Source organism: Haliaeetus albicilla, chromosome 16 (genome assembly GCF_947461875.1).
Source record: "Haliaeetus albicilla chromosome 16, bHalAlb1.1, whole genome shotgun sequence".
Taxonomy (NCBI): Eukaryota; Metazoa; Chordata; class Aves; order Accipitriformes; family Accipitridae; genus Haliaeetus; species Haliaeetus albicilla.
The window spans coordinates 11,891,376-11,916,892 of NC_091498.1; the positions used below are offsets into that span (position 1 = coordinate 11,891,376).

The following is a 25,517-nucleotide window of genomic DNA, read 5'->3' on the forward strand; positions in this document are numbered from 1 at the left end:
GTGCTTAGAAGTTAGTTATATTTCACATTACTACTAGAAATAAACTAAGCAATTCTGTCCTAGTTCCTCACTGTGGCAAACAAAACAATTAAAATTGCAGTATACTAACTGATATCCCCCAAAAAAGGGTGTAAGTGTGATGCATCATACTGTAGATGTGATGTACTTAATTTTTGCTTTTGCAAAAATCTGATTTCAGATGCAAGGCACTGCAGTTGTATGGGTAGCTAGTAAGCTGAAGACAGATGTAAAACCTTTTTTCTGCATCATTTAACTCCTCAGGTATGGGGTAAGAACAGCTTTTTTATTTCAGTTAGATCTACTGCCTTGATTTATATAATATATGCCACTTCTGAATTTTAGACCCACTATCAAGCAAGGCTACTAAAATGGTGTGCTTTTTTGATTGCTACCAGTAAGTTACTTTATCCAGATCTATTAAGAGACATCAATTAATATAACTACCTATATAATATAACTAACTAATATAATTCACCAGTCAGAGGCAAATTACTGGACTCAAAGCAATAGCACTAGGAATGAAGTGAAATGCCATTCTTTGTTACACAGATTTGTGGAACAGATGTTTTGAATTGCCTCTCTCAGCTTTAGACATACATGCTTTTACTTATCAGCCTTCATCTCTATTTAGCTTCTAACATCTATGAAAAAGGAACATTTACTTCATAAATACTTGCCTTGAGTATGTGATTTTTGCAGCTTTAATAACAGTTCATTCTACCTTTGCACAGTCCCAAATCTCAGTTCTGTGACATCTTCCATGAGACATCAGGCAAAAGAGAATGCCAAATACAACGCTGCCAGGATTCTTAATGCATAGAAAGCAAGAGCTACTTTTGTACTGTAAAAAATAATTCAAAAGCTAGAATCATTTATCTGTTACCCTATTTGTAATTATCATCTTTTGAGCATACAAAAACCCCTCATCTCCAGCACTGTTCCTTTTCCTTAAGTTCTGCAAGAAACTATCCTGACGATAAAGCTCTTAGGCAAAATGGATACAAGTCTCTTACAGTGAAGAGTATTAGACAGTATTGACATAGAGTTTGCTCTCTCCTTCACTTCTTAGAGTAAGAGCAGTTTGTTTCAAAGTTCAAATACTATACATGCACTATAATTACTGCAGTGTTTCATCAGTTCCATCCACAGCCACTAGAGAAGCTGCTATGTCAGCAGAAAAGCAGTGAGCAATCCTTACACATATATTCAGTAAGCTGAAGACCTAATAAATGCATATCAGCTTAGTAGTAAACATCATTACCTTTATTCCTCCTCAACAGAAAAGCTGTAGCTAATAGAAAAGCTTATGCTCATTTTTCAGTTTCTAAATATTCTTACAGGTTTGTAGCACACATCAAGGCCATACATTGTTTACAAAAAAAATCTTTCTTGCCCTGTTACCCTTTCCACTCTGAGGTTAAAAAAGCTTTTCTGTTATGAGAACACACAGTGAAGATTGTCAAAGGAAGCAGTAATCAAACAGAGACATACTAGTTTGGATCAAAGCTGGAGCATAACATGGCCTCTGGACTTTTGATAAGTCCTAGAGTCAGATAAGAGCCTGTGGAATACCTTGACAACACATATGGTTGGGTGTTACAACAGTCTCAAAAATAATCTTAAAAATGAACTAATTACCCCTTCAAACATGCCATATTATCAGTCTGTTACATGTAAGTGAAAACTAAATCTGCAGTCCTCATAGCAAGTCTAGACAGAAGTCTCTTAAGACAAATGATGTCAATAAAAAACTAATAACCTCGTGATTTTTGTTTAGCAGCAGCAATCATTTGAGTTTCTGAATCTTCACATTCCAGAGTCATATTTCAGTACATAATACTCAGCCCACACCATCAGTATAAATTCTGACTTCATATTAACAACTTCTTCAGAGGATTTGGTTACTGTGCATCCTGCTTCTTTCTTCTAGTGCAACTCACAACTTCATCTTTTTCCCTCATTATTAACTTGACACAGGAATCATGGCCATGAACTAGTTGAAAAAAAAATTCTCCCAGGAGCACAAGGTCATTCAGATGTTCTTGTTCATAGCAGTCCATTATTTTGCAGGCAGTTAGCCAACTAGAAAGATTTAACCTTCTTTTTCTAGCTCACTGAATGACCAAAATTGCAATGACCAAAAAGATAAACAAGAGCTTGCTTGAGATTAAGAACTCCGAATCCCCTTCCCCTGCTCTCAAAGCTTAACTTTGTCATTTATCTGCTTTATTTCTTTCAGGCCATATCTTGACATGTGCAATAGAGATCTTCCCATTTGACTCTGTTGCCTACCTATAAACTTTTGGTGACAGACTTTGCACATTTGTGAACATAAAGAATTTCTTGCTCCCAATAAAAATGTTTCAGTGCAACTGGGTGATCTAGTCTCTGTATGAATCTGTCACACTACCCCAACACCGCTTTCCTTATTCCTCTCCAGCCACTTGGCACCAAGAATGCACTAGGAAGTAGCAACTACCCCTCACTGAAGGAACTGGTTATGATAGCATATTTCCATACATTCTGTATGGCACATCTAAATATTTTGATGGTTTTAATATTTTGTACCAGCTGTGGAAACTGGTTTGCTGCTAGATGACTGTAAAAGTGAGATTTGGTAAATAATTATTAGAAATCTTATACTAACACTATGATTGAAACAATAGATAAAAGTATAGCCAAGCAATTAACTAGTAGAGGTAGTTATTCCTAAGTTTTGCAGTTCTTTGCTCTTATGACTAGATGTTCCTGTACACTAGATGAGAACAATGTTGAAACTGACCACATGTGATTGAAACTGCATTAAGTTTCAAGATCAAAGAATAAAGACAAGAATAAAGACTTCAAGGACAGCCAGCAAGAACTTCAAATGGGTCGGTGGTCACAAAAGCAGCCCTTCGACTCAAATGGATCCTTCATTGCACATGATCGGATGTAGGCAGTACTACGATAATCAGTTGCAATCATTTTTAAGTCTATGTATACTAATCTGATTAATATGCAATTAGTTATTCTATATAACCTGTTTGTGCTAAAGCTGTGGCATGCACACTAGGTGGAATTATCCCCCGTGCATCCAACGCTGCAATAAAGAATGCCTGCTTTCTAAAACTCCAAAATGAGTCTTAGAGAGTTTTTTCGACCAGCTTTTCAATATCAGTTAGTCATTTAGAACATAGTCCATGCTTTCTCATATGACAGAAAAGGATGTTGGAGAATAGCTCAGATGAAAGAGCACCAAGCACCCTCATATGCACAATCAAGCTTAACATAACCTGCACCTAGTTTTGCAACGAAAGCCTTCTTCTGAGATACTCCATTGTACATAATTGGAGACTCCCACTAGGTATGAAAGCTTCCTTCAGAGCCGAGTCCTCTGCAAAGACCTTTCTGTGCAGCATGCTCAGCTCAGATGCCAGGATGGCTGGGGGCAGGTCCTGCAGGCACTATCTGTAGCCACTGTTCTCTGGGCTTAATGTAAATTCAAGGGCAATTTGTTCCTCCAGCAGAGACCAGGAAGCTCCAAATGAACAGCAGGTAACCACGCAGGTGAGTTTGCTTCCTTCAGACTGTTTTCAGGATGCATTAGACCACTCCTTAGAGCAGCTGGAGGCTTGTTCCACCACATCAGAGAGACCCTACCTTTCTGTTCATGTAAAAATTAACTCTATCCCAGCTGAACCCAGGACACTTTCTCACACAAGATGTTATGATGGTTTACATCTGTGGAACACCAAATTCAAAGCTGCAGTCAGTCTTTCGGTGTGTTCTTGAGGACAGTACTGGTGACAGTTGCTGAAGCACCTAGATCTCACCATTGTATCAAGAATTCAATGCAGCATGCAGAAGCATAGAAGTTAACAGATTAACTGCATCAGTACAAGTTTACAGATGAACTACTTTTGGCTGAAGTGAACAGTGTTGATTCAATAATCACAAATACAAGTTCTTGCCTTGGTTCCTGGGAAGCTATAAATATGTCAACAAAAAAGCTCAAACATATCAAGCAGTTGGACTATGAGAGAAGCAGAGAAATCTTCTTTGACAAAAGTTGAAGTTGGCCTCAAGAAATCAGAGGCACCAGTTCCTCCTCCAGTCAAATTACACTCAGGCTGGCCAGCGACCACGGATAATGTCTACGTGTGCAGAGCCAGGAGCTTAAAAACATTTTAGATTTACTGAAGTGCTTCCGAATGGGCTGTACCATATGCACAAGTACCTCTTTCTTCTTCCTAGTGTTCTACAGTTCAGTGCATTTAGGAAATGCACCATGCACACTGCGGTCAGCCTTCTTAAGAGAATATACCCTACCTATTGATGTGTGTGCACACAAGCACGTATCTATACATTTATTTATACAGCTTAGTTAAAAATTGTCTTAAGTGCTTGGACATCGCAATCAATATGAATTATGTATGAATCATGTAAATAACACACTTGAAACAATGTAGTTATCAAGAAGTCACCCACCACTTCCCAAGTTCAGACTTATCTTTAGAGTACTTCAAACTAGACATGCACAGTACCAGCATTAAAAAAAAAGTGCTGCACACTTCCTCAGCCCTTATATCTTTTCAAGCTACTTAATTCTGAAAGGACTACAGAGAAAGGACACCATAGTCCCATGAAAATCTCACAATTCCTAGTTACTACCTCTTCTCTTTTGAATGCTAGCTGATCAATGTGCACAGTCCACTATGGCTCTTTCCAAACCAGAACCCTTCTCATTTGAAAGCACACTGCAGAACGATGGTTTAGCTGTGACTACAGAAGAACGAACCTTTTTAACAAATACAGCATTAACAGCAAGTGTTTCTATAAAGGTATAGCAGGAAAGGTGCTGTGGAGAACTCCAACAACAGAAACAAGGTCACTTGCGTTTTAGCAGAGTTGGTAGGCTTATCTCGGCAATCTTGTGCCACTAATACAAGAGCCAGTAGAAGACAGTCAGTCAACCCTTCGTATCTTTTATTTGAAAAAAACAGCAAAGAGGGACTTTCCAAACACCTAATTCTGTTTGGTGTACGGAAAAACAGGTTTTATTTGCAATGCATGCAGTGAGGCTCCAGTGCCCCTGCGAAAGAACTAGGTTAATTTATTACCCAAGATGTAATTGTGACAACCTTTGACAGATAATTGGTGTAGGTAAGAGGGGAAGAACCCCCCTGTTGTGGTTTCAGCCCAGCCAGCACCAAAGCACCAGATGGCTGCTCGCTCACTCCTCCCCTCCTCTCTGGTAGGATGCAGAGAGAATCAGAAAAGGAAAAAAAAAAAAAGGTAGAGCCTCATGGGTTGAGATAAGGACAGTTTACTGGGACAACACAAGGAGAGAAGAAACAATAACAGTAGTACTAATAAACAAATAGACAAAACAAGTGATGTGCAATGCAATTGCTCACCACCTGCAACGTGACAGCCCCCCCATCCCCCTCCCCAGCCTGCTCCCCAGTCAGATACTGGGCATGATGTCATATGGTATGTATGGCTAGTTCAGGTCAGCTGTCCTGGCTGTGCACCCTCCCAGCTTCCTCTGAAAACTAACTCCATCCCAGCTGAAACCAGGACACCGCCCCGAGGTAAGAAAGACAGGAAGAGTAGCACATAGTGGAGTTCAAAAGCAGTCCCAAGGGATCTGTAAGTAACAGGTCCAGGATCCATCTGAAAAAGTGAAGTACCTCTATTATGCCCTTGAGGATCAACCACCAATCTACCTAATTATCATCCACACACTAAAGTAGTGAGACAATCAAACTTTACCTGAGCAAAGTGGGTAAGCTGAATCTCATGAGACATGAGTGACAAAATCTACTCAATGACAGCTAGGCAAGATTTGGTTCTCTTAATCTGGATGACTGTATGCCAACAGACAATCATGATCTAAGTCACAGTCTTCAGAATCCATGTTTTGACATGCAGAGAACATTGATCACAGAAAAGCACCCACACCACTCAGAAGAGATCTGGAATGAGAAGGGAGAACACTCCTGAAGAAGATCCTAGAATCAGAATTGCAGTACTTAAGCTATGGCCAGAAAGATGAACTAAAGGGAATCCTACCTCATTTTGCAAGGTACTTACTGATTTAGAGAAAATAAAATGCAGAAAAAGTTCCCCTCTCCGGTGGAAAAAGATGCATCAAACACTAAGCCCAGATTCATCCACTAGAGAGAAGTTCTGAAAGATACTACTAGCAAAACACAATGTACAGTTCAGTTCTCATTACTGCTTCAGCTTGTGGCAGAAGAGTAAGAAGCACACACTGACTTCCCTATGATGTCATTAAGAGAAGTGTAAACACATAAGTCTAGGCACAGGGCAAATCACAGGCTTGGAACAATCTGAAACAGAAAGCCAAGCCAGGTCTGGGCAAGTCCAAAAGATTTCATGAAGTATCCTAGCAAAAGCAGGCAGGAAGATGCCTCTATTTTTATACTAAGAATATTTTTTATTTTAATTTTATTGCCTTAGTCTTCCTCCTTGCTGTAACCTTACATATTCAAACAACAATGGCACAGAAGAATGCCAAATCCTTACCTGTTAGGAAGCAAGATGCAGAAACTAAAAGAAGTTAAATACTTCACAAAAAGGGCTTGTTGCTGCTGCATTAAATTCCATTTTCCATCTTGGTTTGGGAAACAATACAGACACTTTTATGAAGAAACCTGAAGCACTATTTATTCTGAGAATCAGAAGTGATTGTTTAAGTGTATCAATAGAGCCATCAATTATATACAATAAATACTTCCTGATATAATTGTGTAAGATGTATGTCAGAAAACAAAACAATCTCCAAGGAAATCAAAGCTAATTTAAACAGGATAATAAGTTTATAACGAGCGTAGTAATAACCTGATTCATCTTCCTCATAAGTCTTTCATAACTCCTCAGTGGATTTCATACAAAGAATGAATGTCACAGCAAGTTTCCACAGGAGTGTGCAGATGACAATATAGAACTCACTGTTTTCAAGAGGTAGATACTAGGCTTAACGGGAGCAAAAAGGTACGTTTCACTCAAGAGCCTGGTCACACTGGCTTGCATTTACAATGATATAATGAGATTGTTTCAACTATCTTCTTGTCTTCTCAGTGACTACCTGTCAACTCACAGAACAGGGGCAATGCTTGCTTAATTAATAACAACAACTGTAGTCAAGACAACGCCTCACACTTTTACTTAAAAATAATGGTTTAACTGGTCAAGAAGACATGATTCATCCACTCCACCAGGTAACAGAGACACAGGCCTGAAGACACAATGAGATATTGCACATATTGCTGGTCTAGCCACTTTTGCAACATGCTCTTGAGTAAAAATCCTTTACCAGAGAAGTCCTGAGGGTTAAATCCATTGCCCTTTGATATCAACTGACATCATTATTCCTCACTTTCAGATGACTAAGCCTCCAGTCATTTCAACGAGCACTGTGAAATGTGGCAATGTGTATATTATTCAGCATGAGCCATTCAAAGCAAGCTTATTTCATCCTAACTGCTGCTAAATACACCGTAGGAAGTCAAACCTGTACAAAGGTACTAGACTTCAGTCCATCTCACAAATGCATCGAAGTACCTTTTAATAAAGACAACTATAAATTCCATTGCATGCAAGTCAAATTTGATTAAACAGGCTGGGTAACACAGCCATTCAGAAGAACCTTCCAAGTATGTTCAAACGTTTGTAAGCATATGTGAGCAGCATAAAAGTGTTGGTAAAAGATGGCAAAAGGTGTGGGGGTGGGGGTGGTGTGTGTACACGCCCCCATACACCCTCCCCAAAAACACATCTCCAAAGCTTTCCCTTCAAGTTCAGGGTTCCTTGTACAAGTAATACAGTTAGTGGGTAAAACACACCCTACACCTCCCCAGAACAAGCTCACACTACGTCAAATCTAGGTTAAATCCCAGGCTTAAACTCACCTCCCACACAAGCTGTTAAAACTAACAATAAATGCAATAGTAAGGAAACACCCTCAAGACCACCGGAATCAGCATGAGGTAAGCCAACCTAGTTTACCTCTGTTGCACCCTTTAATTAGAAGGCAAACTACACTGAAGGGTGAATTCCACTCACCACCACTTCTCACACCTCATGCCAACTGATATTACTTATCAGGAATGGAGGGAAGGGGGACAAAATACTCCTTTTTCAATTTTAAGCTCAGTATGAACTGGATAGTGGACTGATATGACAGTTCATTAACGGAGGGAAGGACAACATACTAGAAGATTTTGTTGAACTGCAGACAACAGGGCTGAAATACAGTTTCAACTAATTTGCTGCCAGCATCTCCTTCACTTTTCATGGCTATGTAGCTAGTAAATTCAACTTGTTAGCAAGGGAAAAAATAGCTGCACTGGAAAGGACAAAAGTTTCATTCCTTAAAAGCATCAAACTTACGTAAGACAACACATTGCTTTACCTGGACTGCAAGTCATGTGTTGAAATAAGTGGTTTTGTTTCCACAATTGCTCAATAATTTCCTTAATTGTTCAATAACAGATCAGAAAGTGATAAAAGGACAGCTGCCAACCTTAAAGCTAATATACAAAACATTTTTGGTCAAGCTGATCTGGAAGCAATTCTGAACTGAAGAAGAAAACTTAGAAACTGACTGAATTCCATCATTTATAAAGTACAAATAAAAGGGCAAATAAATAAAATAGTTACCAATTCCACCTATGACAGTGTTTTTCCCCTCAATTTTCACACAACTGATCAGTTAACAATTTGCAATGACGAGTGCCACAAATTTGCTGCAGAAAATGCAAGAGGAAACAATAAGGGCAATGCCATTATACGTATGTGGTTTTTTTTTTTTTTATTTCTGTATGCAATGTAATGTTTAGGCACGTTGCTTGGGACACCTTCTAAAATAAATCATTGGCCATTGTTTAGAGTATCCTTTTGGCTTTAAATACTGGTCAGGAAAACAAATTATGTAAAAAATAAATGAATATAACTATTACAGAAACAAAAATGAATTTGTATCTAAAAGTGCAGGAGGTGAAGTACTTTAACCCTTTCACCAGACAATGTGGCAATATACAGTATATTGCTTCTGTTTGTTTGAGAAGGCTGTTGGAATTTTACACTGACATAGAAAATTATAAATTACACAGAATTAGTTTCCATAATCACTATATATATATACACAAACCAGCTGTGAAAAAACTGGTTTAGAACATACAAATGAAAGCCTCACACAGATCAGTACAGTGAAAGTAACAATTAACATGCTCTGCTGCCAAAATTTGTATTAAAAACACTATATACTTTTAAAATGCATGTACTGTAATTACATTAGCAGCACGGGCATTTAATTTACTTGACTTGTCTAAAAGGATTATAGCGTTTTAAATACGCAGATTGTTCTGAAATGTTCCATTGTATAATGCATTGTATTAAACTAAATCTTGGTGAATGGGTTAAAAGGCAGGTGAATCACTTAAACACAACAAGCTATGTGCACTTCAAATATTCTAGTGTTTCACCTGTAAGGTACTGTTTCAAGCAAACAAGACTTAACAGAACATATGGCTTTACAGTAACATCAATTTGTCAACTAAGTTGTAGCAATAAATACTTAAAACCTCTATCAATAGACTTACATTTTTGATCTGTTTTAAACAATACGGAAAACAATTACCAATTAAAAAACCTGTTGTAAAATGTTGAACACCAAAAAATTTTCATTTAAATCACTTTTGTAAGCTAAAACAACCAAAATAACATTTATAGGGCATTTCAGTTTCAGAAGAAACATGAATTAATTTTTTTCTTTTCTTTTTACAAGGTGAAAAATGTATGAAAACTGCTAAATACTTTGGTCACACTAATCGTCAAATAGTTATGTCTCAAATACATTAGATTTGTGTATTCACTTTTTATAAAACTATTCTTACAGCCATTTTAACTATAGTAACACTACTGTCATCATTACATGGGTAGCAGGATCTTATTTCACAGGCCACCCATTATTTAGAACAATACAATATAAACATACGCAAAAATTATTGGTATTTCTCAATGTGCAATATTTTTACACTTATGAATTTCTGTACAATGTCTTAAAATCTAGAATATAAATGTTGCTGGTCCTGATCCCTTGCGAAATTAGTGCAGCAGTGACTGGCTTCAACAGGTTCTAGATGAAATCCTCAAGAAACACTCAAACACCTGGATATCAGTTCATTTTCTTCAGCCAAGGTAGTAGACATCACATATCATACAGGGCCATTAACAGACGCCTCTCCTAAATGAGTGTGTTGATCAGTCCTAAGAGGCCAAAAAAAGAGATGTAATTATACAAGAAACAAGAATAGTCCAAAACAAATTTGGGTAGGTACAAAAAAAAAAAAAACCCCAAAACCAAACTGTCCCAGATCATGTGGAGCATGACCCCTGAGCTGGAGAGAGGAAACACAAGCTAATAACATGCTCATCCCATTTATTTTCTGGAGTCCAGCATTTCTGGAGTTTTCGTTGCCTAATTAAGCATAGCACTTTAATTAACTGAGCACACCATTGAAGAGTGTTTGATCTTTGTTAACTGAGCTATTAAATGATCTCCAGAGATGTGGTATCTCCAAGAGAACAGCTAATAAAAAGCACATTTCTGATACTTCTCCAAATCTTATTCTGAGAGACAAAATGTGGTATCAGGAGTATTTAAAGTTGCATTTGAAAGTAAGCAGCTAAGACACAACACGAAAACCAAGAGTGTCTTAAAAAAACTGCTTTAGTTACTAATCTAATCTACAAACTGGCATTTCACATATACTTTGGAAATGAGTCCATTAGCATGAAAATTTCAGCAAGTATGGAGAAAAGTAAGGAGCAAACCTACAACAGTGAAAACAATAATAGTATATACATTTCCAGATAAGAAACTTAGTGTAAAAGTGGGCTCAATTGCTCTGGACTAACACAAATAAAGAGATCAAATCAGTAGTGCATGAGAACATTAGAGAATTGCAAGCAACAAAGGCAAAAAATCTCAACTTCCATTCAGCGGAAGTCTACTGAATACTTTTGAAAACTCCCTTAAAGAATATAAATACCATTTGGAACTACACATGAGAAAAGTTACCTGTAACTCCTGTTCTCTGATGGTGTACATCACAGAGAAGCCACTCTTGGGTCCGTGCTCTACATGCACATGACCAGCAGGAGTCCCCTAGCTAAGTCTTTGGCTGCTATGCTCTAAAAACACTTTTTAAAAAAATATATACACATTAGAGAAAAGACAGACAGCACTAGACAAAAGTAAACACTTCTTAGAGAAACCTGGAAGGTAAGAAACAAGTGCTGCGTGGACAGGAAGTCTGACAGTCCACACAGCAGTAAGTCATTTATTAACTGGAAAAAAAGTCCATGACAGAACAGGGCTCCTAGCAGAGATTACTACTGCTGGCCACCAGCCAAAGACCTACCTAGGGGACTCCTCCCACTAGTCATACATGCATGGAGCCCCAAAACCACAATTATGTTTATCTTGATATTTATACTGCGCTTATATAAGGATCTGCTGTGACAGCCACCTTTAGAGAAAGTACTGAGCTTTGCTGAAGCCAGATGGATTCAATGAAAGGTGTTCTTGAAATTTCCTGCAACTCAAAAGCAATCCAAAGAACTGCTAGCTCTGAGGGCCCTCTATTGGTTTAGACAAGCACCTTTACTCAAAAGGCAATCACCTAGTACCCAAAGACTTCTTCCCTACATTTTAATGCTTATCAGCATTAAAAACATTGTCTTGATAAAAACAGTACCTCCAGTAAAGAAGAGGCTGTGAAAGACAGTTTCTGGGTTTCCCACTTCAACTAAGTATACAGGGTTGGGGTTTTTTTCTTAGAATCCACTTCTTGATTAAATTTATGGAATTTATGCAGAGCAGAAAGTTCTGGCTTACAGGAAAAGGTAGCAGTGTTGTAGTGTAACACCCAGTACCACAGAGGTTAGACATACTAGCTCATAAACAAGTCTAAAAAATAAAATCTAAATTTGTCGAACATGCTTGCATCTTTCTTAGTCTGCATACAGCATAATCAGAACATGCAGCAGAGTTCTGTGTTGCATGTAGAGCTATACTCTAAATCTTTGCTTACAAAAGCATTTAAATTTTGTCTTCACTAGAAAGCTAGATATAGAATATAGCATCCACAAAGTCTTAAAAAAGATTACTTCTTTCACAGGATTTGTGTGAAAAAGACATTTCTCTAATAATAGTTTAAAATCTATTGAAGTCAAGAAACACAACAGCTTTTGAACTATTAAAACAAGTATTTAAATACACATTCAGAAAATATATGTGTGTGTATGTATATTCTGAATTCTGATTTTCAGAATCATACCCCTGTTTATACTGCAAGGCTAAAGTGACTCCTAGAATTCCTTTTAATTAAGCAAAATCCTCTCTCCCTTCAGAACATGCTCCCATTCAGAACATCCTCAGCTCCTCAACAAGAAGGCAGCATGCACAGCTCTGATCCCCCAAGCCCTGCCCTCCTAGAAAGAGGAGCAGACCCTACGTATTACTCAGGGTTTAGTAAATACACATTTAGGTTTTCCTTTTACAATGGTTTTCTTTGAGACAGCACAGTTCCTCTGGTCACCCTCGAATTACATCCAAACCAGGAAATGGCAGCATACCACCCTTTGCCTTAACACCAAGAATCAAGCCTGTGGGATTGTACCTGATGTTCAACAAGCCATTAGTTTGCTAGGAAACCAGTAAACTCTTGCCTAGATATTAATTTTAAAGTACTTATGAATACCTAAATTCCAGAGCAAGGTCTTCACTAAATACTGCCTTCAAGGGTGGAAATCTTCTCACCTACCTTAAAGTCTTGTTTTAGGCTTTTAAGATAAAGATGAATCTTGCTCTGACTGAAGTCTAGAAACTAGTGCAGATATGAAACACCTGCATTAAGCATTTCTAACACTTGGTGATTAATGTCACCCTACATGCATTTGATTTTGGTGATGCCATACTAGACCTGGAGTTGATTGTGTACATTTCCATACCATTGTAACTTGGGAGGCAAAAAAAAACCCCAAATGAGTACTTCAACAGGAAATGAAACAGGAGAAATACTGTCACAGGAGAAATTGCCTTTGTCAAATGCCTTTTTTCGGAGAAAGGAGTACTACCTGACAATTTAAGAGAAAAACTTATGCAAGAGCAGCTTTCTCTGGTAGTACTCCCCTCAGAATTGTATCCTGAATTACTATTCTCTAAGACTGCACTAGTAGCCAAGCTGCCAAAGAAAAATGTCGTCTTTTCTTTCCTCCAATAAGTATGCTGAGCAATCCAGGCTGCTCCATATTTCAGGCAAGTTTTATTTGAAACAGATTATTTATGTACTTTGAAAAAGTCTTCCCCAAATCTACAAGTATTCAGATTAATACCTGATGAAGACAAGGGTGCAAGTAATAACTGATTCACAATCACACAAGCATGACTTAAAGGCACCATTTCCTTTCCATACAGCTGCACTAGTGGACTCCCCACAAACTGTTCTGCAGTATAGAATACAGAATGAAAAAATGGTAGACCTAACTTACGCAAATTTTCAGGACAAAGTCAAACTTATTCCCCTAATTATTTATTTTTTATCATCACTTTCATTAAGTGTATCAATTCACTATTCTAACTTGATAACATATCACAAACCAGAATTGGGATATTGACAACACCCTGCAAGACAAATAGTACAAGGCAAATGCATTTTTGACAACTCAAAGAGTCTTACAATCAACAGAAGATATAACTTTTGAGAATTTTATAAAAATAGATGCAAACACATGTTTAGATTGAGCTAATCTCAGAACTGATAACTAACAGGAATTCATTAATCTCTTTAGATCAATTCTATTAGAAAAACATGCAAACTGCTATTTAGAGGATTGAAAGCACCCTTGAATGCAGTTACCTCTGTTCCGGACTGCTGTTAGTAGGCTGCAGAGCTGAAGGAGCCTCTTCTGCAACCTCTGCATTCTCTTCTACTACATATTTACAAGAAGCATCCTGCGAGGTAGACAATTTTCCTTCCTCACTTAAAAAAAAACACAAAAGGAAAGAAGTTTAAGTTTACTTATAAGGAAATTTCAGGCTACATGAGAAAATTGGGAGATGGGTCCATATTTCACATGCAAATGTATTTAAGTTGATTGCAACATGAATACAAGCACACAGCTCTAGACTTTACAAACACCTAATAATGCACCGGTGTTCACGTCCATTACAACTTGACTGGATAAAAGGGCAGGAAATAGTGATTACAAATAACATCAGAAAGGAAATAAGGAATGTGTGTGTGATGCCTGAAGTGGTAACAATCAATCGTGATCCTTTACTATACATACCGATAGGATTTCAACACTCTGAAGCCAGAAGTATGCAAAAAAGGAAAAAAGTATAAGAGAAATTCAAGATTTCCCCAGAAACTGGCATTAAAGTCTGTCCATGAAACACATCAGCAGAATCATTAACTCATCACCATCTTTAATAAACTCCCTAATAACTCCACAGTGAAATACGATATATGGGTTAGGCAGTACTAAGACTGCAGCCCAGTCTATTTAATGAACTTCCTCTCAGAGACAAAACCAAACATAGTTCAGTGAAAAAGCAGTACACTCACTATATAAGACACTACCATGTAACTAGGCAGCCTCAAAAGTCATTAGCAAACAAATACTTGTGTTTTGTCTCTTAATCAAAGCTTTTCTGCCTCTCTATTCCACCCTCTCCCACCTCAGCCACACCATTATGAGTGCACTAAAATAAAAATTTGATCACACACTTGCAAGATATATATAGATAAGAGATATAAAATAGCTCTGAAGTAGACACAAACATCAATCTTATACCTCTGTGGCAACAAAACTATTTATGCAAGAAGTCAGGAACATTTTAAAGCCACTCCCCTCTGCTGATTTTTCTTCCTATTCTCACAGTTCTCCTTTCAATCAATCCTTTAAATTTCAGTGAATCCCCCTCTTTCCTCCCATGCCTCCTTATATCTGCAGAGCCTGTAAAAATATTGGGTTTTGCATTTTAACCTCTCATCAAGATCCATTTTTTCCCATGGTATTGGGTTTGTGTGGCAGGGTTTTGGTAGCAGGGGAGGGGCTACAGGGGCAGCTCTTGTGAGAAGCTGCTAGAAGCTTCCCCAGCTCCAAGTCAAATCCACCTCTGGCCAAGGCCGAGCCCATCAGCAACAGTGGTAGCACCTCTGCAATAATGCATTTAAGAAGGGGAAACCTGCAGTGGAGGCGGGCAGTGGGATGTGAGAGAAAGCCCTGTGCAGACAGCAAGGTCAGTGAAGAAGGAGGGGGAAAAGGTGCGCTGGAGGAGGGATGCCCCTGCAGCCCATGGAGAGACGGCAGGCTGTCCCCCTGCAGCCCATGGAGGGGAGTGGGGGAGCAGCAGATGCCCACCTGCAGCCTAGGAAGGAGCCCATACCGGAGCACAGGGATGCCCCTGAAGATGGCCGTGACTCCATGGGAAAACCTGTGCTGCAGCAGCCTGTACCTGAAGGACTGCAGCCCACGGAAAGGACCCACACTAGAACAGCTCGTGAAGAACTGCAGCCCATAGGAAGGGCTCACGCTGCAGAAGTTTGTGGAGAACTGTCTCCCACGGGAGGGACCCCACACTGGAGCAGGGGAAGAGTGAGGAGTCCTCCCCCTGAGGAGGAAGGAGCGGCAGAGACATGTGATGAACTGACCCCAATCTCCATTCCTCATCCCCCTGTGCCACTGGTGGGAGAAGGTGGAGAAATCAGGAGTGGAGTTGAGCCCAGGAAGGAGGGAGGGGTGGGGGGAAGGTGTTATAAGATTTGGGATTTACTTCTCATTATCCTTGTTTTGATTTGATTGGTAACAAATTAAATTGGGTTTCACCCCCCCAAATCCAGTCTGTTTTGCCTATGACCATAATTGGTGAGTGATCCCTCCCTGTCCTTGTCTTGACTCATAAGCTTTTTGTTATATTTTTCTCCTCTACATCCCACCAGTGGGGAGGAGTAAGTGAGCAGCCTCATGGTGCTTTGTTGCCAGCTGGGCCTAAACCATGACACCCATCAGATCTCCCCATCTCATCTGCCTTCATACTCTTTATATTTATTCAAAATAAAATACTTGTCGCTATCACCATCAGAACCGGTCTCCTAATTTTTTTGGGGTTGTTTTTGAAAACAGGTAGTCTCTGCCATAATTCTTCCCTTTTCAGTCTCCATTGTGAACTAAGTTCAGAAACCACATTTTTGTCATTTTCAGTTTTCCACAAATTAACTACCATGCTTATGATGCTCCTCCTCCCCTCAATATTGACCTCAACACCATCAATTTTCTATTGGCAGAAAACTATATAAAACTTAAGTCTGGAAGCATCCATATGCCAGGTAAACAGGCCAGAGTGGGACCTGCTCTCACTACTCTAACTGTCCCTTAATCTAGACTTTTTTTTTGGCATTGTTTTAGGTATTTATTCCAAAGGAAATACTACTTTTCTCTCCCGTTTCTTGTTTTGGTGTATTTAAAAGTCGGTTTAAAGAAAGCCACGTGAGCATTAACTTAGTATGACGCCACATACCTATCAGAATAGAGCAGTCTCCATATTTAAGAACTCACCTTTCAGCCTCCTTCTACATTTCCTTAATTTCCCCTTTCCAAATCAAGATGCTGAGTCCCCATTGCTAGAGGTTTTCAAGATGTGATTGGACAAAGTTCTAGATAATCTCATCTGGGCTCCCATTCCCACAAAAGGTTAGACCAGATGATCTTTTGAGGTCCCTTCTGACCTGGGCAATTCTATGATATTGCCTTCCTTTGCACCTCTGCATCCTTTTAACTACAAGAATTGAAATGCATACTCCACAGCTAAGGCAGGTAATTCCATGAAGGCAGGCAGGCACTGCCACAACATGCTGCCTCCTCATACTAGTTTTTGCACCAGTATCAGAAGTCACAGAACTTTAAAGTGCGTGTGAACTAAAGCAGTTTAAGGAAACGTTTAAAAACACCATGGATAACTAAATCCAACTGTAAACATCTAACACAATAGGAGTGCCGACCATATAAAGAATTCCCCAAAATACAGAATAAACTGGAGAGCAGATGCATCATTTACTAAGTCAGCAAGGCACTATGGTTCCATGCCACCTCAGTCTGCACCAAGTCACAATCTTCCTCTAAACTGCTTTGGTTCATTTCCTCTAACAATGCCATTTGATTTATAAGCACTGTGCAGCCATAAATGCTTCCTCCTCCATAGTGCAAAACATCAGAAGTCAGGTGCAAAAGAGGTTAGAGTTGGTATTTATTCCTTCAATAATCAAAAGGATGGAAGCAAAAGTGACTGAAAGCTGTTAGATTTCAATTCCTGAATGATCCAACATCAACAGCACTACCACTAATGGGACAAAGTAAAATTAATTTAAAAGAAGGGCAATATAAGGACTAACACTGGAAAGTTTTTTCTACTGAAATGGACTGGGATTTTTCAAAGCAGCTTCCAAGACATATGGACAATTCCTTTTCAATAACTAAAGCCAGAATAGGGACAGATACTAGGAAATTATTCTAAAAGAATGAGAAGAGGGTTGCATGCTAAAATGCTAGTATTATGTTCTGATTTGTCAAGATTGGGGCGGGGGACAACACACCAGCTTCAGTTAATGAAGGCAAAATTATTTTTGCAGGTCAGACTGTTTGTAGCCTCTATTTCCTTATATAACGATTTGATACCAAATAAAAACCACTTGATCATTAAATCTAAGATCACAAGATCTTAGTATACACTATCTCAAACAGATGAAATGCAAGTGTGCTTTATTCCCATAAAAGGATCACATTGTTGATAAATATGGTTATAGTCCATATTAGATATAAGACAGTTATTCCCAAATCAAACACTTTGTATCAGAAGATACCAAAACTAAGGAGTTTGTTCTTCCAGTTATTCTAGAATTCTATGTGCCACCTGTAGTCCAGAACAGATTTGACACCACCATCCCACTTTGTATCAGAAGATACCAAAACTAAGGAGTTTGTTCTTCCAGTTATTCTAGAATTCTATGTGCCACCTGTAGTCCAGAACAGATTTGACACCACCATCCATACCACCAAGAGTGATCACCCCAAATGTCTGATGAGTTACTCTCAAAAGCAGTACTTGGCTGCCAGCTTCTATCCTCCATCCTCCTGGATGGGGGGGAGTAGAATTCCAATCCAAATCTAAATTCCGTGCAAAATTTAAAAAGCTTAGCTTTGACATGCAATTAACTGTATGTTACAAGAATAATTGTACATAAAAAAAACGCACAGTAACATGCATCAGGGTCAAAAGTTATTGAGTCAGTCTTCCACTGAAATTAAGGCTTGCTAAGGAAAATCACACATTACAGTAACTAACTGGAAGTTTCAGAACAATTACTTTGGGAGAAGATTTCTAGTTAAATCATCAGGAATTATCACTTGCAAAGAACTCTTTCTGATGACAGGTAGTGTTCCATCAACAGTGCTTATTTTACAAAGGTAGGAAGACAAATAGGTATTCTCACCTTTTGAAAACAGCCGTTTCAGTTTTAGCATCTACAGTAAGGCTCAGTGTCTCTTTCATGCTGCCGTTCATTACTGTTTCAGTTACCTTGTCTGCATTTTCTACATCATCCTCTCCATCTGAGCTGGCCTCCATAGCAACACTTCCCGGGGCTAGATATATAGAAGTAATTTAATACCTGGCTGGTTATGTTTCTATTTCATGAGCAAGCATACAAGCCAATATAACCAGAACAATAATTTTGCAGTTTTTGTACACTTCTTGAATTCTTCCTTACACACAGTCACCTTTCTGCAACCCCCACTCTACACATATATAGAGCGTAAATACTTCCTACAGATGGCTTAAGTCGCATTCCATAACTAATTTTTTTTTAATTTTGCAAGCCACTTAGTGATTTAGATGTTACTGCAACAGGTTTGCCTGAACAAGACTTTAGTAGGATTACAGTGATGTATTATTTTTCTGTACAGTCAAATTCATTACACAAGCCCACACAGCACAAACTTGACAGTGAGTTTCCAAGTACAGACAAGCCTTTGGGAAGTCCAGTCTCCCTAGACTTCTCATCTGCACTTCTTGTTCTGCCTGTTAATAATATATACAAAAACCTAATTAGCACATGTTTGGCCTTCAACCAGTTCATACATGTAGAAGAAAGAATTAGTGCATGCATAGTGAAGGTAACCTGGAAAGGAACAAGCAGGAAGGGGAAATTTGAACACACTGAGCCTACTGGCCTATTGCCACATAGGAAGAGACTAGAAGCTACCAGTCTTCTCAGGCATCAGCTCAGCTAACTAAGTGCTGAGACAGGTGAGGATTCTCTAACAGAACACACTTAGCTTCTTTGTAATGCTTTTTCTGTTCACGATGTGCAGGCTTTTTAGAGGAAATAGTAACACTGACTCCTGTTTTAAATAGGAAACTATTTTAAATAGTTCAGAAATTCTCTGACAAGTTGTCCTGGTTTCAGCTGGGATAGAGCTAGTTGTCTTCCTAGTAGCCGGCACAGTGCTACGTTTTTGAGTTAAGTATGAGAAGAATGTTGATAATACTGATGTTTTCAGTTGTTGCTAAGTAATGTTTAGTCTAAAGTCAAGGATTTTTCAGCTTCTGATGCCCAGCCAGCAAGAAGGCTGGAGGGGCACAAGGAGTTGGGCGGGGACACAGCCAGGACAGCTGACCCAAACTGACCAAAGGGGTATTCCATACCACGTGACATCACATCTAGTATATAAACTGGGGGGAGTGGGGGTGGGCGGGATCGCTGCTCAGGGACTAACTGGGCATCGGTCGATAGGTGGCGAGCGATTGCATTGTGCATCACTTGTACATCCCAATCCTTTTAGATTACTATTTTCATTTTATTAGTGTTATCATTATCATCATTAGTTTCTTCTTTTCTGTTCCATTAAACTGATCTTATCTCAACCCACGAGTCTTACTTTTCCTGATTCTCTCCCCCATCCCACTGGGTGGGGGGGAAGTGAGTGAGCAGCTGTGTGGTGCTTCGTTGCTGGCTGGGGTTAAACCATGACACAAGTCATTTTCATTACCTGGCAGAACAGCAGTAGAGCCAGATAAGAAGTCTCTGGAAGCCTAAATTTTAAAGTTCAGGGAAATCTTTCTCAAGTACAAGTCTTAAAATCAATCTTTGCATTTCTGAATGCAGAGTACTTACTCTCTAGCTGTGTTGCAAGAGCAGTTATGTTTGCACTCAAGGGATCAATTGGGTCTGTGTTTGTTTCCATTTCCACAGGAGAATTACTTCTTAAGGAATCTTTTGAGCTTCAAATACAAAGTAAAGAAAGCTTTAGAGACATTTCTGAATAGCAGAATGAAAGTGTTCTTAAAACAGTATTTTTAGTTCTATATCAAGGCTATGAGTCCTAGAACTCTACTGAAACTGAATGACAAGTTTGTTTGTAGTAGTCTTGGGAAGATGTGCTAAACAGAAGTTTAGTAATGCAAAATCCACCAGAACAGAGCTGACTGAGCATATTTGGTGGTGGTTTTATTTTTACTTGTTTTATTTGGTTTGATTACAATTATTAGTGGGCATGTTCCTGCTAAATAAGGCAAACAAGTATCACTGGGTCCTTGTAGCATTTCCAGTATTTTTAACTGACTTTCTAAATGTACTCTTTGTAACTTGAAAGATGGTTCTCTGCTGAGACTACCAACGCAGTCCTCATCATCCACAACAGAAGTGATTTTATTAATTGCATATACAGTATAGCTACACGTTTTTCATTCTGAAGGAGCTCAAAAGTCAGTCACTTTTCTATCCACCATCAAATGGCAGATGCTATTACATTTAGTAGCGAAGAACTTGCCCTGAATCACTAACATTCTTACCTCAAGGAGGACGTGAATTCAGAAAAGGAAGCCCAGCCAGTTTCTTTTGCTGGCACAGGTTCTTCTGTACTCCACACATCAGACCCAACAGATTCCAGATTGGCACCATGCGCAGTCTCCATGGGTATATCAAAGTTAGCTGACCAGTTTGGTGCTGAAAAACCACCAACAAGTTCATTAGGAACAAATTTAAATAAAGAATATGAGTGCACATATGCCTAACGCACTGATTCTCTATATGTACATTCTAAAAAGAGCAGCAAAATTCATAACTAGACTTTAAAGCACATGCAGAAAAATCCTCTATATACTGTTAAAAAAATGAATGCATTCCCTAAAACAGAAATTCTGCTAGTAAGGCAGAATTTTAAAAACAGTAACTCAAGAGTATTCTGCTAAAAATTGATAGTTTATCTGAAGAACAAAACCAATAAGCCATACCAGATCACAAGTATCATCCCACTTTATTCTATAAACTAACATCAACATTTGTTATCATTTTTCAAAATTAATTTCTGTAATAATAATAAAAAAAATCTCAAGAGTTTTCATCCCTTTTTCAGTTTCCTACGCACATTTTCCTGAACACAGAAAATGAGCATGTCAACTTAGGTATGGGCAGTCTCTAAATCTTTCATGCACTAACACCACTGCTAAGTTTCAGAAAAGTTTAAGGCTTTTTACAACTTAAAATATTTATTGGGATTTTAATTTTTGGAGCAACTGTGACTTAACAGCATCTAATTTAGGATAGGTCAATTCAAAATACTTCACCTACCCAAGGGGAAACATATTTGTCATTAACACTTACATACAAAAAAACAGGCTGAAAAGGAAGCTCTGACTAGCAATTAGAAATTCCAACCCAGGCAGATATGGGAGGAGACCCACATGGATCAAAACTTGTTTGACACACAGATGCCAACGACACCAATCTGACAAAAGAAAAGAAAACCCTTAACTTTTCCTTCTATTTTAATTTCTTACAGTCTAAACACAGGGCTTTTACCTACAAATACTGCCAGTTTAACTAAAGCTAGTTTAGTCTACTGTGACTTCAATGTGAAAACTTTTAAACCAATTACATCAGTTAAGTTTCCACATAAGAGTCTCCTGATGCGCATCTTTCACTCACACATGAAACCAGACCAATGCAAATTCCCTTGGCTTCTGTAGAAAGTCTTTTAAAACAGCATTGTTAGATGAAATGTTGGTCTGAAAGGCTTCCAGTAAAAATAACCATATTTTAGGTTTGGAGATTAACCACCTATTAGTTTTGCAGGCATTCAAGATGCATAAATGATTACATTTCATCCTCCCCTTTCTGATTCCTCCTCCTTTTTTTCCCTCTTGAAGAGCAGAAACATGAATTTTAGAAAGACTCAGTAACTTGACTCAAGATACATAAAGGAATTCAAACTTCCCAACATTTGCATGCTCTGTTGCAAGCAGTCTTTACAGTGGGAAAGACTACTTTATTAAGATAGTTGAATAGAAACAGTAAACAAGGAAAACTGCAAAGTAAGACTGCTAGATCTAACGCTTTCCTGTAACTCAAAGCAGCTGGGAGAAAAGCTACGTACGTTCACTTAAGTCTACTTCCATTTTGTCCTCTGTATTGGTGTGTGATTCAAACAACTCTTGTTTTGTTCCATCCTCTTCTTCAGAATCAGTACTTTCTTCACTGTCTGTACTGCCCGAACTTAAAATACAAAGAGATAGTTTACATTCAGTATTTAGTATCAGACCCTGCGCACAATGAAATACCAGCAAGTTTGAGGCTAAAGAACATTACAACAGCTATCATTTCTGATAGATTAACTAAGGTGTAATTTGTTAGCTGTTAGCATTCCCCACATTTCTCCCCAAACCCCCAGAGTTTAAGTTTTCACTTAATCATGTAAAGAGGCTATCTTTTTCCTCCATTTGCATTTAAAAGACAAAGATTGGTTTTACTCCTGTCATGCAAAAGGGAGCAGAACAGGCAAGTAAAGAATCAGATCTGTGTACAGAGGTTGTTGGCCTATTTGGTCTCTTCACACTAAATGGAAATGCTGAAATACAAAACTCTTCAACACCATTCTAACAAGATATAACTTGATTTATTTTAAAAATCTAACAACAAATCTATTTTAAAATCTCCCCAACTGTATTCCAGTCCATCCTCTTTAACTTCACATATACTTTAAACCCTAGGGGCATCTCTCCCTTCCTGGTGAGTGCAACTAACACAAAAAGCAAGGTAACATGAGAAGGTAAGGATGTCCTTGAAACACACCACATTAAGCAACCATGACATCATCAGACAGAATAATTGGTTTTGTACAGAATATATTAGCAACTTGCATTTCAAAGGCCACAAGGGAAGAAGAGATTGGGTTTGTGACTCAAGCCACAAGAAGGTCAGAAAAGCCAAGACTACCCTAGGACAAAATTCAGTAGATATCAAGGGAGGCTGCACAGCCCTGAGAGTTTTGGGGATCAGATGCTCCTTCCCCTCAACGTAGCTTCCTATGCAGTTTTGTCCACAACCACAATGGTACTGTAGAGAGGAAGGACAGCAACATCTACAGAGGTGTCTAGCGGGACTGCATTGTCCAAGGCAAGAATGGCTAAGCAGGTTTAAAAGCAGAGGGAAAGAATAAGAAGCAGGAAAAAACAAGCTACAAAAGCTGAAGTGCAGGAAGAGCTGAGTAGGCAGGGCAGCTGTTGCCATCTTCTGCAAATTATGGCTGGGAGACGGCCACTAGAGCTATCCCTCTAGTCATTTCTCCACAGAAAAGAAATAGCTAGTTATGCTGGACAGCCTGTGCTAACAGTCAGTCTGAACCAAAAGACATGCTCAGTATTGAGGGCTCACTATACTGCCATTTGAATGAAAAACATTTCTTACCTGGAACGCCTCTGGGATTCTGGTGTAAATGCAATATGTTTTTCTTCCCAAATGTCTTCTTCATCAGAGCCACCATCATCAAACTGCTGTATCCGCTCCTTACAGCATGCCTCAAACAAGGCTATATTGCCCTAAATACAGCAAAAAGTATAAAATCTGTATTTATGATTAATCATTTTGCTCCCATTAGTAAATATTTTGAAAATATATGACTATTCAGAAGAGAATCTTAAACTACTGGGGGGGAGAAACAAACAACATTTCTCTAAAAGCAGCAGAAAATCCGAATGTCTTAACAACTTAAAGCTTGTCAAGAAAACATTCAGTGGTGTTTGTTTTACTAAGCTAATAAGTTGAGTGGACCATCAAAGAACAGCTAGGAGTTTCGATCATGTTTAAGAATGGCATGCACAAATGACTTTGAACAGTTTTTCACATAACCAGACCACCAAGTACCCTAGCGTTATTTTCTGTAGTGGAGTTCATTTCAGCTCAACTGACAAATAACATCTAGGGTTAAAGTCTCTGGCCTTACTTTCCTATCACCACAATCTCACTGGAAGACTGAAATAACTTCTACTGATAAAACACAAGTGTGCAATATGCACAAATCAGATCCTAGCTTGTTTTTGAACCTGGCCATACAAATTAGAAACAATTCTGTTTAATACTGATCACAAGGAACAATAATCGTGTCTTCCAATTAGAAAAATCTCATGACACAGGAACAAGGTAGGGCAGTTATTTTTCAAAGATTACACATCAAAGGAGTAAATATAACAACCACCACCAAAACGCTGAGGTCACACCAAAGTTTAAAAGACAGTAATTTTTCTGACAGTACAAGAACACATACTTACACTTTCATTTGTATTGAGGGTAAAGTTGATGTCTGAAACCCGATCAAAAGAAACGCTACAAAAAAAGCAGACGCATGCAATAAAACAAGATGTTGTATTATGACATGGAAGACATTTCATTTCTCTTAGGTGTCTCATTTTCCAATAATCTAAAAACATAAGATTAAAACCAAAGTAGTTTCCAACATAAAACAGTCAAATTCCACATTGAGGAGGCCTGGCATTCATGTGATTTTTGTAACTGTGAAATTTTTTTTAAACAAAAATACAAAACAATGTTGTCTCTACCCTATAGTTAGTAGTGAAGATGCAACAAGCCTAAGCAAGCATAACTGAAATGATATACGCAAGTATAAAACACTGTACTGTTATGCACTGGAGAAAAAATGTAGGTCTAAAGAATGCCTAATATGACTATGGTCTACCAAGATACAGCTCGAAATCCTGCAAAGATCTGCATTAGCAGTTCTTATACCTTCTAACCGATTTCAACACTCAACAGGAAGAAAGTGAAAAATGTAATATCAACTTCTGTTTCCTAAACAGAAAAATGAATCTTTTTTTTAAACCAATCACTGAAGTTTTTTTCCAAACTGAAAACGAAGTATTAGGCTTTACACATCTTCACATATTAAGTTATTGAGCAGTTTCACTAAACTAATTACAAACATGTCTTTGACTAAAAATAGCATTAGGCAAACCAAATCTTTAGGGGAAGCAAAAAGAAACAGAGGAGAAGAAGATGGGAAATACTACCACTTTCAGAAGAGTTAATATTTTCTTCCTCTAGCCACATATAGCAGTGCATTCAGCA

At 38.4% G+C, this 25,517-nt stretch overlaps 1 protein-coding gene across 7 annotated transcripts in view; it reads right to left on the reverse strand.

Annotated features, from left to right (window-relative positions):
- Positions 1-1,262: 1,262 nt before the first annotated feature.
- The window catches only part of PPP6R3 (protein phosphatase 6 regulatory subunit 3), a 76,052-nt gene continuing 51,797 nt past the window's right edge, over positions 1,263-25,517 (reverse strand). For 4 of the 7 annotated variants that reach the window (XM_069803469.1, XM_069803472.1, XM_069803470.1 and 1 more), the window contains 9 exons: positions 24,704-24,758; positions 23,844-23,974; positions 22,534-22,652; positions 20,951-21,104; positions 20,274-20,380; positions 18,591-18,741; positions 14,389-14,406; positions 13,956-14,078; positions 1,263-10,299 (listed from right to left, as the gene is read on the reverse strand). In XM_069803469.1, coding sequence (XP_069659570.1) covers positions 10,248-10,299; positions 13,956-14,078; positions 14,389-14,406; positions 18,591-18,741; positions 20,274-20,380; positions 20,951-21,104; positions 22,534-22,652; positions 23,844-23,974; positions 24,704-24,758 — 910 coding nt within the window. In that variant the 3' untranslated portion in view covers positions 1,263-10,247. The remainder of the gene's footprint in view (positions 10,300-13,955; positions 14,079-14,388; positions 14,407-18,590; positions 18,742-20,273; positions 20,381-20,950; positions 21,105-22,533; positions 22,653-23,843; positions 23,975-24,703; positions 24,759-25,517) is intronic. The other 3 variants (XM_069803473.1, XM_069803471.1, XM_069803468.1) reach the window with 1 other exon arrangement.